This window comes from Uloborus diversus, chromosome 9 (genome assembly GCF_026930045.1).
Source record: "Uloborus diversus isolate 005 chromosome 9, Udiv.v.3.1, whole genome shotgun sequence".
NCBI lineage: Eukaryota > Metazoa > Arthropoda > Arachnida > Araneae > Uloboridae > Uloborus > Uloborus diversus.
The window spans coordinates 137,440,458-137,452,655 of record NC_072739.1 but is presented as its reverse complement, the minus strand read 5'-3'; the positions used below and the strand labels follow the sequence as shown (position 1 = coordinate 137,452,655).

General features: G+C 35.5%; 1 protein-coding gene across 2 annotated transcripts in view; it reads right to left on the bottom strand.

Moving 5' to 3' along the window:
* Positions 1 to 237: 237 nt before the first annotated feature.
* LOC129229688 (uncharacterized) overlaps positions 238 to 12,198 on the bottom strand; it is a 55,894-nt gene continuing 43,933 nt past the window's right edge. For both annotated transcript variants that reach the window (XM_054864048.1, XM_054864050.1), the window contains exons 4-5: positions 8,942 to 9,078; positions 238 to 1,008 (exon numbers count right to left, since the gene is read on the bottom strand). In XM_054864048.1, coding sequence (XP_054720023.1) covers positions 682 to 1,008; positions 8,942 to 9,078 — 464 coding nt within the window. In that variant the 3' untranslated portion in view covers positions 238 to 681. The remainder of the gene's footprint in view (positions 1,009 to 8,941; positions 9,079 to 12,198) is intronic.

Below are 12,198 nucleotides of genomic sequence, written 5' to 3'. Positions count from 1 at the left end.
CACTATGCACAATATGTGTATGCGATTATAAGGCGTTCGAAAGGCGTTGGGGTGGGACCCCCCTATCAAAACCCTATGGGAATACCCCTGGGTGTAGGTAAAGTTAAAAGTCAAATTAAGTACTGGAAAACAGTAGCTAAATTTATGGTCATTTTACCTTAACAAGCTCTATATGAGGCATTCAAAGGTTAAGTGGATCAAGTCTATTTCGTTTTGATCCACTTCAACTCTGAACGCCTCATTTATGTAAGTAGCATTTCGTTGCCAAAATCTACTGTCATTCAGAACTTAAGTGCATCAAGTCAAAATGGACTTGATCGCACTTTAGTTCTGAATTCCTCATACTGTCTGGCCACTGATGAGGTGGAAAGGCTAACATCCTGTTTACAGGCGGAAATGGACGCATTTTAGTTTTCAGGGGTGTCAACTTTTACAAATGTGTGCCTCTAAATTAAACAGTCGCATTGAAATGAGCGAAACACGAGCATCAAAAATTTTTTACTTTCCCCCCTCATTCATATAGATTCCACTTAACTAGACGTTTCCGAATTCCATAGCATCAGTGAGCAGACGGTTTATCTTTCCATCCCGTTAGTGTGCATCTTTTGTGAAATTCCACACGTTTTTGTTAAATCCTCCAACACATTAAAACATTCATACTTACTTCCCCTTGCTAATATTTTATTGTAATATCTTTTCTCTCAATTTTCGTAAAAGAACATCATCAAAACGAATTATAATATCGATGCATTTCTTATCGTCACTTGATGGTTTTCTATGGATAACAGTAAGTCCTTTCGTCAAACTCCCATAACTTTCTACTGAAGCCGGAGTTTTGATGCTTGCTAATATGCAATCTGGATACAAGACAGCAGCTGCAGCTAAAAAATCGCAATCATAAAACTGTCGGGAGCCTTGTATTTTTTCTTCACATGCCAGCTGTTCACTTACGATTTTTAAAAACTTGCCTTTATTAGTTTCTGTATTAACCCAGTTTGTATAGTCTTCCTGTAAAAAAATGCTTACAGTATTCAATTAAAATGCTACAGAATTGTTCCTATGTATATAGTTTTTCATATGCAGTTTTTATTAGTCAGTGATAGAGCACGAATTATACGCAATAAATTCATATTTTTGCAGCTTTCACTTGCGTTGATATTTTTTTTTTAAATTTTTTAAAGGGTTTCTATCAAATTTGAAGAGATATTTTCATCTTCAGAAATAAAATTAAATGAAAAAAAAAATTTTTTTTAACTAAAGGAAACCTTTACGACCGTATTGTAACTTGTTGCACCAAAGGTAATTAATGGGCATATCACTTTTATGTGTAAATAATTGCTCTAATATAATTTAATGTATTTATCGCCTTAGCAACAAAATGAAAGGACAAGCTATTTTTTTTATTCATTATGTGACGACAACTTTTTAAGCGTAATTAAAAAATATAATTAGTGCATGTTTTTTTTAGTGCATATTATTTAGTTTTCAGTGCATATTTCATGAATTTTTATTGCATATTTTCATGAAATTTTAGTGCATATAATCCAGGCTCTAGTCATCATGCATGATTGTTCACATAAACTTCAGATTGTATTGAGGGTTGTTTCATCCTTACGATAGTGATTTTCAAGCAACCATTGAATAAAATCATGTGTTCATTATAGCTAGTTGGATCAATATTGAAATCTATCTTAAACGTTTCATCCTTGCGGTAGTGATTTTCACGCAACTATTGAATAAAATCATGTGTTCATTATAGCTAGTTGGATCAATATTGAAATCTATCTTAAACGTTTCATCCTTGCGGTAGTGATTTTCACGCAACTATTGAATAAAATCATGTGTTCATTATAGCTAGTTGGATCAATATTGAAATCTATCTCAAACGTTTCATCCTTGCGGTAGTGATTTTCACGCAACTATTGAATAAAATCCATGTGTTCATTATAGCTAGTTGGATCAATATTGAAATCTATCTTAAACGTTACATCGTCCACTAATATCTGTGGTTAGCTTTCATAAATCTTCTAGTAACTCAAACCAGGGCCGTAATCCGACTTTAGTTTACAGGAGGGTTGGAGGGAGTGAAGAATTTCCTTCGTGAATCAAAGTCACGTGATAAATTTTAGAGCAAAGCATAGGAATAAATCAGGTTTCTTTCGCTATTTTCACCCATAACGTGTCAACCATTCGTCATAGTTGAGTCACGTGACTTGAGGTCTTTGCCACAGTTTTTGCTAAGTCAATGACTAGACTTGCTCCCTCAATTTACTTATTCCTTTTTTAAGGTTTTACCAAACACATTACTCAGGAAATCTATGTGATCATTAATATTTGATTTCATTTGTTCTTTTTTTTTTTTTTTTGTTACAATGGGTTATTTAATGGGAAGGGGTGCTACTTTTTAAGGGCATTAACATGTGCAAATGCGAATGATGACGTATCTACTAAATAAGGAAAAGAAATCTGAATTATACACTTTAATTTCATCTCTATATTTGATGCATTTTTCATAGTTCAAAATTACAGATGCGTGTTTGTACTCACATATGAGCATCCGAAGTAATGTTTCTAAAATTCATGTTTTTTGACACTTATGGAATATATTAAACCTAGAGTTTGGCGCTTTTGAATTTAAAGAATTTTGATGTTTTGTTTACGCCAGCTATTCAAAATCTGAAGGAAAACATTGTATGGTGTTGTTGACGCATTGCTTTTGACGCAAAAATATTTTTGAATTTGGCGAGAAATTGAAAGTACCAAGTTCTCGTTGACAATTTCACCGTCTGTATGTGGCTATAGACATCCATCTGCGTGTGAAGGACATGTCTTCCATTGCTCACCGAAACTCGCTAAAGGCGACTTTTCTTAAAATTTCTGCAGACTTAAGGACCTTATACTCCAAACAGGGGGACACGAGGGCAAGTAATGTATGCGTCCCAAAACATGTTTTATTCTTTTGATTGCTGCTGATGTAGATTTGTTTCAAAATAACACTATGATATGTATGGTTTCCTAATAAGGGCTCATTTTACCATTATGCCCTTGAAATAAACTTCCACTTATTGAACAGGCTGCGTCTTATGTTGATTTATCTATGTCGGCAAGAAATGCCTTCGGAGGAAAGAGTTTCAATTTGATTAGTTGTGGAAAAGACAAAACTAAAATATTGCCTGCAAAAAATGAGTTTACGTATTTGTATCGCAGTTTGAAAGTTAACTAAATGACGTTCAAAAATTCGAGAGTGTTTGAATTACACATGGAACACGCCCGCCGTATGTGATAGCCCAAATTACTAATAACATATGGATGGAACAACCTTCTGTAAGTGTAAAAATATTCTTTTGAAATTCAAGACATATTTTTTACACCCGAAATTTTTTTTTAACATTTGAAAACATATTTAACATTGAATAAACAAATTTATAATGTTCCAGGTATAGTTTTCAGTATTGAAAAACTATTTTAACACTGAAAAACAATTTTAATGAGTAAAATATATTGTAAAACATTATTTTCATTATTATTTTCCAGCTATGCACTCCTTGACAAAAAATATATGCACCCTGAAGAAATCGAGCCACAATCTTGAAAATCAGAAAGAATGTAGTGTAGTAAGAAATATGCGTATAATTTAAATTTCGACGCCAATGAGCTACAGGTAAGCGCGCTATGCGCACTTACCTGTGACTAGAGATGATTCTGAGACGAACCGGTGGCAGTACGAACAGTTGTTGGGTTTTTTAGAAATGGCTCATAGTAGGCTTTAGAAAAGCAGATTTGTTAAACAGAAGTATTGGTCGACATTTCAATCAGAGCGAAATGGTAGTTGCTCGATGTTGGTCACAATTGACCTGGAAGCAATATTCTACCCGCTGCGGAGGGTCGGAGCATCCCAAGAACTCAAATGAACATGCTGATTGTGGGATCAGAAGAGCGGCTATTTCTGCATCAATAATGTTGCTAGCTTTTATTTGAAGCCAATAACCATCGTTAAAAGATTGTTTGGTTTCAAGCGATAGTATTCGGAGACGATTGGTTGACGCTGGTGTCGAAGCTAACGTCCATAAAGATGCTTACCATTGACTGCACACCATAGGCAATATCGATTGGCCTTTAGCCGAATTCGGACGAGTTTAAAGGTGACCGACTAGAGGTGAGGATCTTCAGCGATAAATCCCGATTCAGATTCAGCGCAGATGTCCCTCATACGCATGTAGGTTTGGGCCAGCGGTCCGACCTACATCTCGCTGACGAGCGCCATACGCCAATTATCCAAGGTGTGATAGTTTAATGAAGCGATTTGTTGTGACACACTATAGCCGCTAGTCATCCTTCAAGGCGCTATGATAGCTCGTAGTAACGTGAACTGCCTTTTCCACGCCGAGTGTAATGCATATCCTATCAAGTCATCACAGGCCACTTATCAGCAAAAAAATGCTTGTCCACATACAGTGTGGCTCTCCAAACAATGTCTTCAAGGATATGACATACTTCCGTGGCTTTCCAGGTCACCGGATCGCTCGCAAATACAGCGGGCTGTTTGGGACATACTTGAAAGGCAACTGCAGTCGATCAGGAATACTGGTGAATCAATTGCCTGGTTGCAAAGATTAGGCATGCTTTTTCGCAGATGTCATGGGTGACCGACTTGGTTGATTGGTTCTATTGAAGATACCTATAAGGTACTATAAGATTCCATATAAGGAGGTTACATCGTGAATTTTTATTACCCTCCCGTCAAAAGCGATATTACGCGGGGTTGCTGTATTATTTTTCTAAAACAAACTTTCACGTAACACGTTTTCATCATACGTGCTGAAAAGGAAGTTTTGCCGTTAATTTCAATTTAAATTTTAGTGCTCAACTGCGTCTTACCCATTTCATTCCGTGCTCCCAACACCGTCTCCCACGGCACTAAAACGACTGAGCAAGCAGCCTCCGTAAGTATTATATTTGCAGATTCCGGATCACAGTAATGCAAGAGCCTTAATAGGCTATATTGCGCCAATGACCGACTTGATTCGATGCTACTCTGCGTCTCGGCTAGTATGACAACGTACTACTGATTTTTAGCCTTTTTCATCCATAACTTCTTGATAAAACGGTCTTTTTTTCTGAATTTATAATCATTATTTGCTCATCTCCTCAAACACTACATATATATGCTAAGTTCCATAAATATAGTAAGTTTTCTTATGGGTGCGTACATTTTTTGTATTTAACATGGGAAAAAAAATAATTTGATACTGAAAATATAATCTATCAACACTATACTATACATTCATTCTACAAGTTGGTTTCTGAGTTCGTTCACCATCGAGTCATCAAAACTAGTAACAATATCTATACTCTTCTTAAAAGAAGCAGTTCCTTTTCGCTGCAGAACAGTCAACCCTATCGTATGTATTCCAGAGGATTCCCACGACGCATGCGCATTGAAAGCTTTCTCGAACACATTCAGGATAGATAACAGCAGCCACTGCTAACAGATCACAGTCATAAAACTTTTTTTCCCCAGTTTCATACCTCTTTGGTACTGGAAGTCCGAGACAGCACCCACAAAGTGTGCTTTCTCACAATTTTTGGATATTAGTTCCTCGCGAAAGTCCTAAAAGAAAAGTTTGAGTGAACATATACAATGCCCCACATAAAAGAGTTTCATTTCACATTTAATCTGATTTTTTAAATCAGATGTCAGAAACCCGATACGTAACAAAATAGGAAAAGGATTCACTTTTAAAAACCCTTAATTTTTTACTTGAAACAAAAACTTTAATTTCTATAGTATTAACTACTTTTATTAGCGTTACAGCATCTATTGGGGCGAAAATCCTAAAGTATTGCATGGATATTAAAAATTAAGAATGTTTCTTATGCTTTGGATTAATGGTTCTCAATCTGGGTGGTCATGCTCCCCTGGGGGGAGAGGGTAGAGGAATTTCAAGGGAAGCGTAAAAATTTAAAAAAGTAAAGAAAAAGTAATACAAATACAAAAATACAATACAAATGTGACGACCATAAACAGGCTCTGGGTCCAGCTATTCTGGTCTTTGTCAGTTTATTAGTCCACAATGATCAATGGCCCTCTTAAAGCTATATCCACCCCTTGCTCATTACCGCCTCTTCTGGTAGCTGTTCCAAGGGCCCTACTAAAGTAGTAATTTTACCTAATATTCAGGTTATTCTGGAATTTGAATAGCTATTGACAATGACCTTTTTTGAACCCTTTCCGATAAAGAAATAGCTCTCTTGAGATAAGGAGACCAAAACTGCACAACATACTCCAAATGGGGTCTTACTAACTCCTATATGAAGGCAGAAGAACCTTCTTAGATTTGTTTGCAATAGATCTAATATTGACAAACCCAAGCATTCTGTTGGCTTGGTTACTTGCAATGCTGCACTGTTGAATAAACTTGAAATCCTGATTTATAATGACACCCAGATCAAGAACATTTTCTGCCTGACTAATGACCGAACCCCGTAAATAATAACTTGTACGCTTATTTCCATGACCTAATTGTAGCACTTGACATTTCCCTCCATTAACAGCCTTACTAACGATAATTCACTCAATTTTATGATCACATGTAAATATTTTTGACATTGTTATCATTATCACCTCTTTTGAAGTTGTTGGTGCAGATGTCATCCACATATCTCCGTAAACCTGGATTTTCAACTTTAGAATATATGAAGTCAAAACGCCGATGAAGGTATTGAAAGTAATCTGAGATGCACTTTGTTACAGTTACAACCAACTTTTCAAAATCTTTTGAAACACAAACAATGGCATCCTTACCATTAATGTGGCTGGCATTATATGACAACTGCATCTATATCCTAGATTTTCTCGAATTCATGCGCATATAATTCTTTGATCTCAAGTGTTCTAATAAACCAAAATACTGGCATTAGTTATACGTATTAAATTTCGTCTACGACCTTATCTATATTTTCGTTTAATAGCCGGCCTTCAGTTTCAAATTTCTGTTTTATGATTGCACTACTTGTATTGAATACATATGGTAGCAGTGTGGATTGGGAACCACCATCCATATTCAAATGGGGCACCAAGCCTGAAAAGTTGAGAACTACTGTTTTAGATACCTTTGAGGTACTTTGTTGATAAAGTGGTGATTTTTGGTGCAAATTTAACTATCTTTTCATGTTGTCCTTCAAGTAAGCTTCATTAAAATACTTTCCACTATTCCTAAATGAAATTCTTCTGTATACTGTAAAATATTGTTAAAACTTCTTTTTTAGTATTTATTGCATTGCTATATGGATGCCTCAATTGCCAAATCGATTAACTCCACTTTTAAAAAAAAATCCTCATTTCTGCTTTAATAGTGTGTTTAATCAATGCTTAGAATGTGAATTTATATTAAACTTTTGGTTCAGTACTTTTTGATCCAGCGATGGCAGAAAATGTAACACGAGGGCCCATTCACTTCAATAGATAACACTATCTTCTTCATCACTTTTCCCGACTTTTTGTTTTATGGAGTGAATCGATTTGGCAATTGAAACATCCATATAGCATTTACTCTATCGCCGAACATTTCACTATAGTATTTAATGTATTGCTGTATCGTATTACATTTTACTATGCCATGTACTGTAACGTTTGACATTTTACTATACTATTTACACTACTGTTATACAATTTACTGCACTACTGTCCTTTTATTGCATTTTAGAAAAAATTTCTGCACTTTCTGCTGCATATTAGTATAATAGTAAATTTTAGCATTTACATATGAAGCATGCGATTCTTTTTATGAAAAAACGATTGACGCAAGTCACAGAAATTTGGTACACAAAGGGTTCTTTTTTTTTAATTCCTAATTTCAAACCTGAGATGAAAATCGATGGTTTTCATTTGAAATTTTGAAATTGATGCTTATTTCGTTATCGCATCCAAAAGAGAGAGAAAAAAAATAATGTTGTACTTGTCTCATAATTATTAATGAAACAACGACTTGAAAGTAAATCACTGACGTTAGCATAAAAGGAAAACTTTTGATACTCATTTTAAATCTGAGATAAGTGATGGTTGTGATTTAAAATTTTGAAGTGGTTGCTCATTTAGTTAGCACAACAAAAGCAACACTGGACTCCTTTTTAATAATTATTTATAACGTAATTAATACCTGATTTAAGTTTTACAACATTGAGCAATATATCGGATTTTATTTGAATGAGCAGCTTTTTAAAATTTGAATAAAATTGTAAAAGAGTAGAAAAACTTAACATGACGGTAATACACAAGAGGCTTAAATCGTCAAATTATATTGCAATTTTTTCTCTCTGCGAAAAGCATGTTATTCCTCCATCGCGTTTACGAGTTTTTTTTCTTCTTTTCTATTGTTTTAAAATTACACCACAAACCGTAGGAAACCTAAATTTTTCCCCAAGCGAAAAACGTGGAACGAAATGTTTTCCGTAGTTTCTTAAGTCACCATAAGATAGCGCATTCAGATTCTAGAATTACGAATAGTTTTAACCGGAAAAATGTTAATGCTTTCTTCATAAATATTTAAAAATTTAATTAATTAATTACTTAAATTAAGTAAACAAGTAACAAATAAATATAAATATCAAAAATAACTGAATGAATAGATAAATGTATAGTAGATAAATGTTTTTTTTTTTTTAATCTTAAAAAAGCAATTGACGAAAATAAATTTATTTTGTAACATTTTTTCAGTCCCTTAAAATAAAACGTAAACTAAATTTGTTTTAGGTGCACACGTCAGTCAGTTGACTGCAAAATGAATGATTAATTTTAATGACTGGTTATACCGTGAATTTTTATTGCGGTATTATTTTTCTAAACTTATCTTTCACATATGACACGTTTTCATCATACATGCTGAAAAGAAAGTTTTGCCGTTAATTTCATTTTAAATTTCAGTGCTCAATTGCGTCTTACCCATTCCATTCCGTGCTCCAACACCGTCTCCCACGGCACTAAAACGACTGAGCAAGCAGCCTCCGTAAGTATTATATTTGCAGATTCCGGATCACAGTAGAAGTTGAACTCGGCTGTATCAGTAGCGTTTCCTATTCCTGGGAAAACAGAATGTGTTACTTTTAACTAAAACCAAAGGAAGCATCAAGAAAGTAGAAAAACGTACAAATCCCATTGAAACTTACATATGGGTCATTCTCCAGAAAACGTAACTTTTGAACGCAAATATTTTTCAATTTCGAAACCTTTTGTTTTCTTTTTTTTTTTTTTGAGCAATCACTATTGCTTATTGTTCTCATTTGACCGTTTTTGGTGTCCGTGCCTTTTTCAACTTGGACCAGAAGCCTTTGCAGCACCACCGCCCACCGTCCTCTGCTGGCGGCGCGGCGCGGCTGCTCCGGTTTTGAGCTATCCGCTTCTCCTGGTCGGAGGCGTCCATGTCCTACACACACGCACATTCACACACATACACACACACACACGCCTACGTGCATATACACAGGTCTACGCACACACACAATTATGCACACGTAACCGCCCAGGAGGAGAGGCAGGCTTGGGGGGGGGGGACAGGACCCGTTTCTAGAAACAATAACTCCAATGAGTAGGGTCCTGTCTCAGTTCGTGATTGCGAAAAAAATAATTTGAATTCAAAATTTCAGAATTCAAATTAATTTTCTTTTTTTTTTTGTTTTCTTTCTTTCTTTTTTTTGAGCAATCACATTGCTTATTGTTCTCACTTGACTGTTTTGATGTCCTATGATTTCATTTTCCCCCCGCCACCCTCTGCAGCATCACCGTCGACCGGCTCCTCACGATGCTGCTCCTCTAGCAAAACCCGTCTCCAAGTTACATCCATATCCTGAATGCACACGCATACATACACACTTACACACACACACACGCATATATACATACACTTTCACACACACACACACATACCAACACACTCATGCCTGCACACAGACACAAACACACACGCCTACACACATATAAATACACACACGCCTACACACACAAACATACACACACGCCTACACACATACATACATACATACACACATATACACACACATACACATACATACACACACAGTGATTGCGAAAAACATAATCTGAATTCAAGATCTCAAAATTCAAATTAATTTTTTTTTTTTGGCCTAGCTAAGTTCCAATTATTTTACTCATAAATAAAAAAAATTAAAAAATGCCTTGTTCATAAAAATAAAAAAGAAAAGAAAAAAAACTTCTAATATTGTAAAATCGAGGCCAATTTAGTATCAAAGTAATAATTTTGTTAATTGTGCAAACAATCAACTATTTTAATGATTAGTGGTAGTATAATATTAAGCTCTCTTAATTTAAGTACGGCTTAGTTAGTAGTTTCAAATGTATGTTGAAAAATAGTATTTAAAGTAGTATTATTAACTCATTTTAGTAAATTTGAGGAAAAACAGGCAATTTGTAATTTTGGTGGAATGCCTATTATTGATGTATTTCTCCTCCATTTATTTTCACCTCAGAAATAATGACATTGATAAAGTCTGTCATAGAAGTGAGGAATTTTCCATTTATATAGGCCTAACAGATACATTTTTCTGGGAAATTTCTGTTTCTTCGTTGCTACAATCTGCACATGTTTAGCATATGAAAACGTGTTCACTTCTTTTTACAAAAAAAGAAAGTATTGTATTCGCGAAAATTCTTTTACTCAAAAATCGATATTAATTTCCATTTTACTCATCCCCAAATGAATATTGAGGTTTTTTTTTCCACTCGACCACACATGGATAAGTGCCTAAGAACGTATAGACACGCGAAATATCCATTCTGACGATCCCCGAGTTAATTACAACGAGTTTTCTCGTGACGTCTGTATGTACGTATCTATGTATGTGCGTATGTATGTCGCCTAACTCAAGAACGGTATGTCCTAGAAATTTGAAATTGTGACGTAGACTCCTAGTGGGGTCTAGTTGTGCACCTCCCTTTTTGGTTGCATTCGGTTGTTAGCAAATATTTTTACAAAATTAAACTGTTTATTAATACTAATAGGATATCAAGAGAACTTATATTTATTTTTTAGCTAAACATATATTTTTTATATGTAGAATTCTTTCCCCCCTAACCTCGATTTTTCTGGCATGCCGGAAAGGACCAGACAAGTGTTATTGAAAAAAAAAGGTGAGTCCCGACTTTTGCGGCATGACGGATACTGCGGGGTAATTACGGTACAAAAAATACATGCAGAACTATTACAGTACTGTACAATAAATACAATAGTTACAATTGTAACTAAAAAGAATGAAGCTTATGAGGATGTATGCTGCTCGATTGCGTCGTTATCAGTCTTCTCCTGATAGCGCACGCACATCAAAGAAATCATCAGAAGAGGAAGAAGAAAAAATGATGTATTGATCTACAGCTTCTCATGGATCATCATAGGATCATTTTTAATAGAAAGCATGTTATTTTTGGTTGCCTTTAGTATTTCCTTCTCTAAGGCAAACAAAGTGATGCTAGGAGCCATCTTAGACTCAAGATGATTAATTACGGCAAATGGAACGCATCATATTTTGTCTATGCGTCTCCGACATCTTAATCATTTCTCTTGCATTCCTGCTCATTTTGTTGAGGACTTCAAAATTCAGGGAAAACAGTTCCTTTTAATAATCCTCATTTTTGTCTTCTTCCCCACTTGCAAAGTTAATTAATCCCAGTAGTCAGTATCTAACGAAGTTTGGTCATAGAAGCCGATGTGAGTTCATTGATATCCCCTTCTTTCATATCAGAGAAACCTTTCTCCGCCAAGTTTGCTCCTGAATTCAAAAAAAAAATAATAATAATTTGAATTTTTGGCATCTTGAATTCAAATTATGTCTTTCGCAATCACGAGCGTGTGTTTGTGTAGGAGCATGTGTGTGGGTACGTGTGTATGTGTGTTGTGTATGCAGTGCTGTGTGTGTATGCGCATGTGTGTGTGTAGGTGTTCGTGTGCGTGTGTAGACCTGTAGACCTGTGTGTATGCACGTAGGCGTGTGTATGTGTGTGAGCGTGCGTGTGTGTAGGACATGGACGCCTCCGACCAGGGGAAGCGGATAGCTCAGGACCGGAGCAGCCGCGCCGCCTGCAGAGGCAGGTGGGCGGTAGTGCTGTATAGGCCCCTGGTCCAAGCTGAAAAAGGCACGGAACATCAAAAACGGTCAAATGAGAACAAT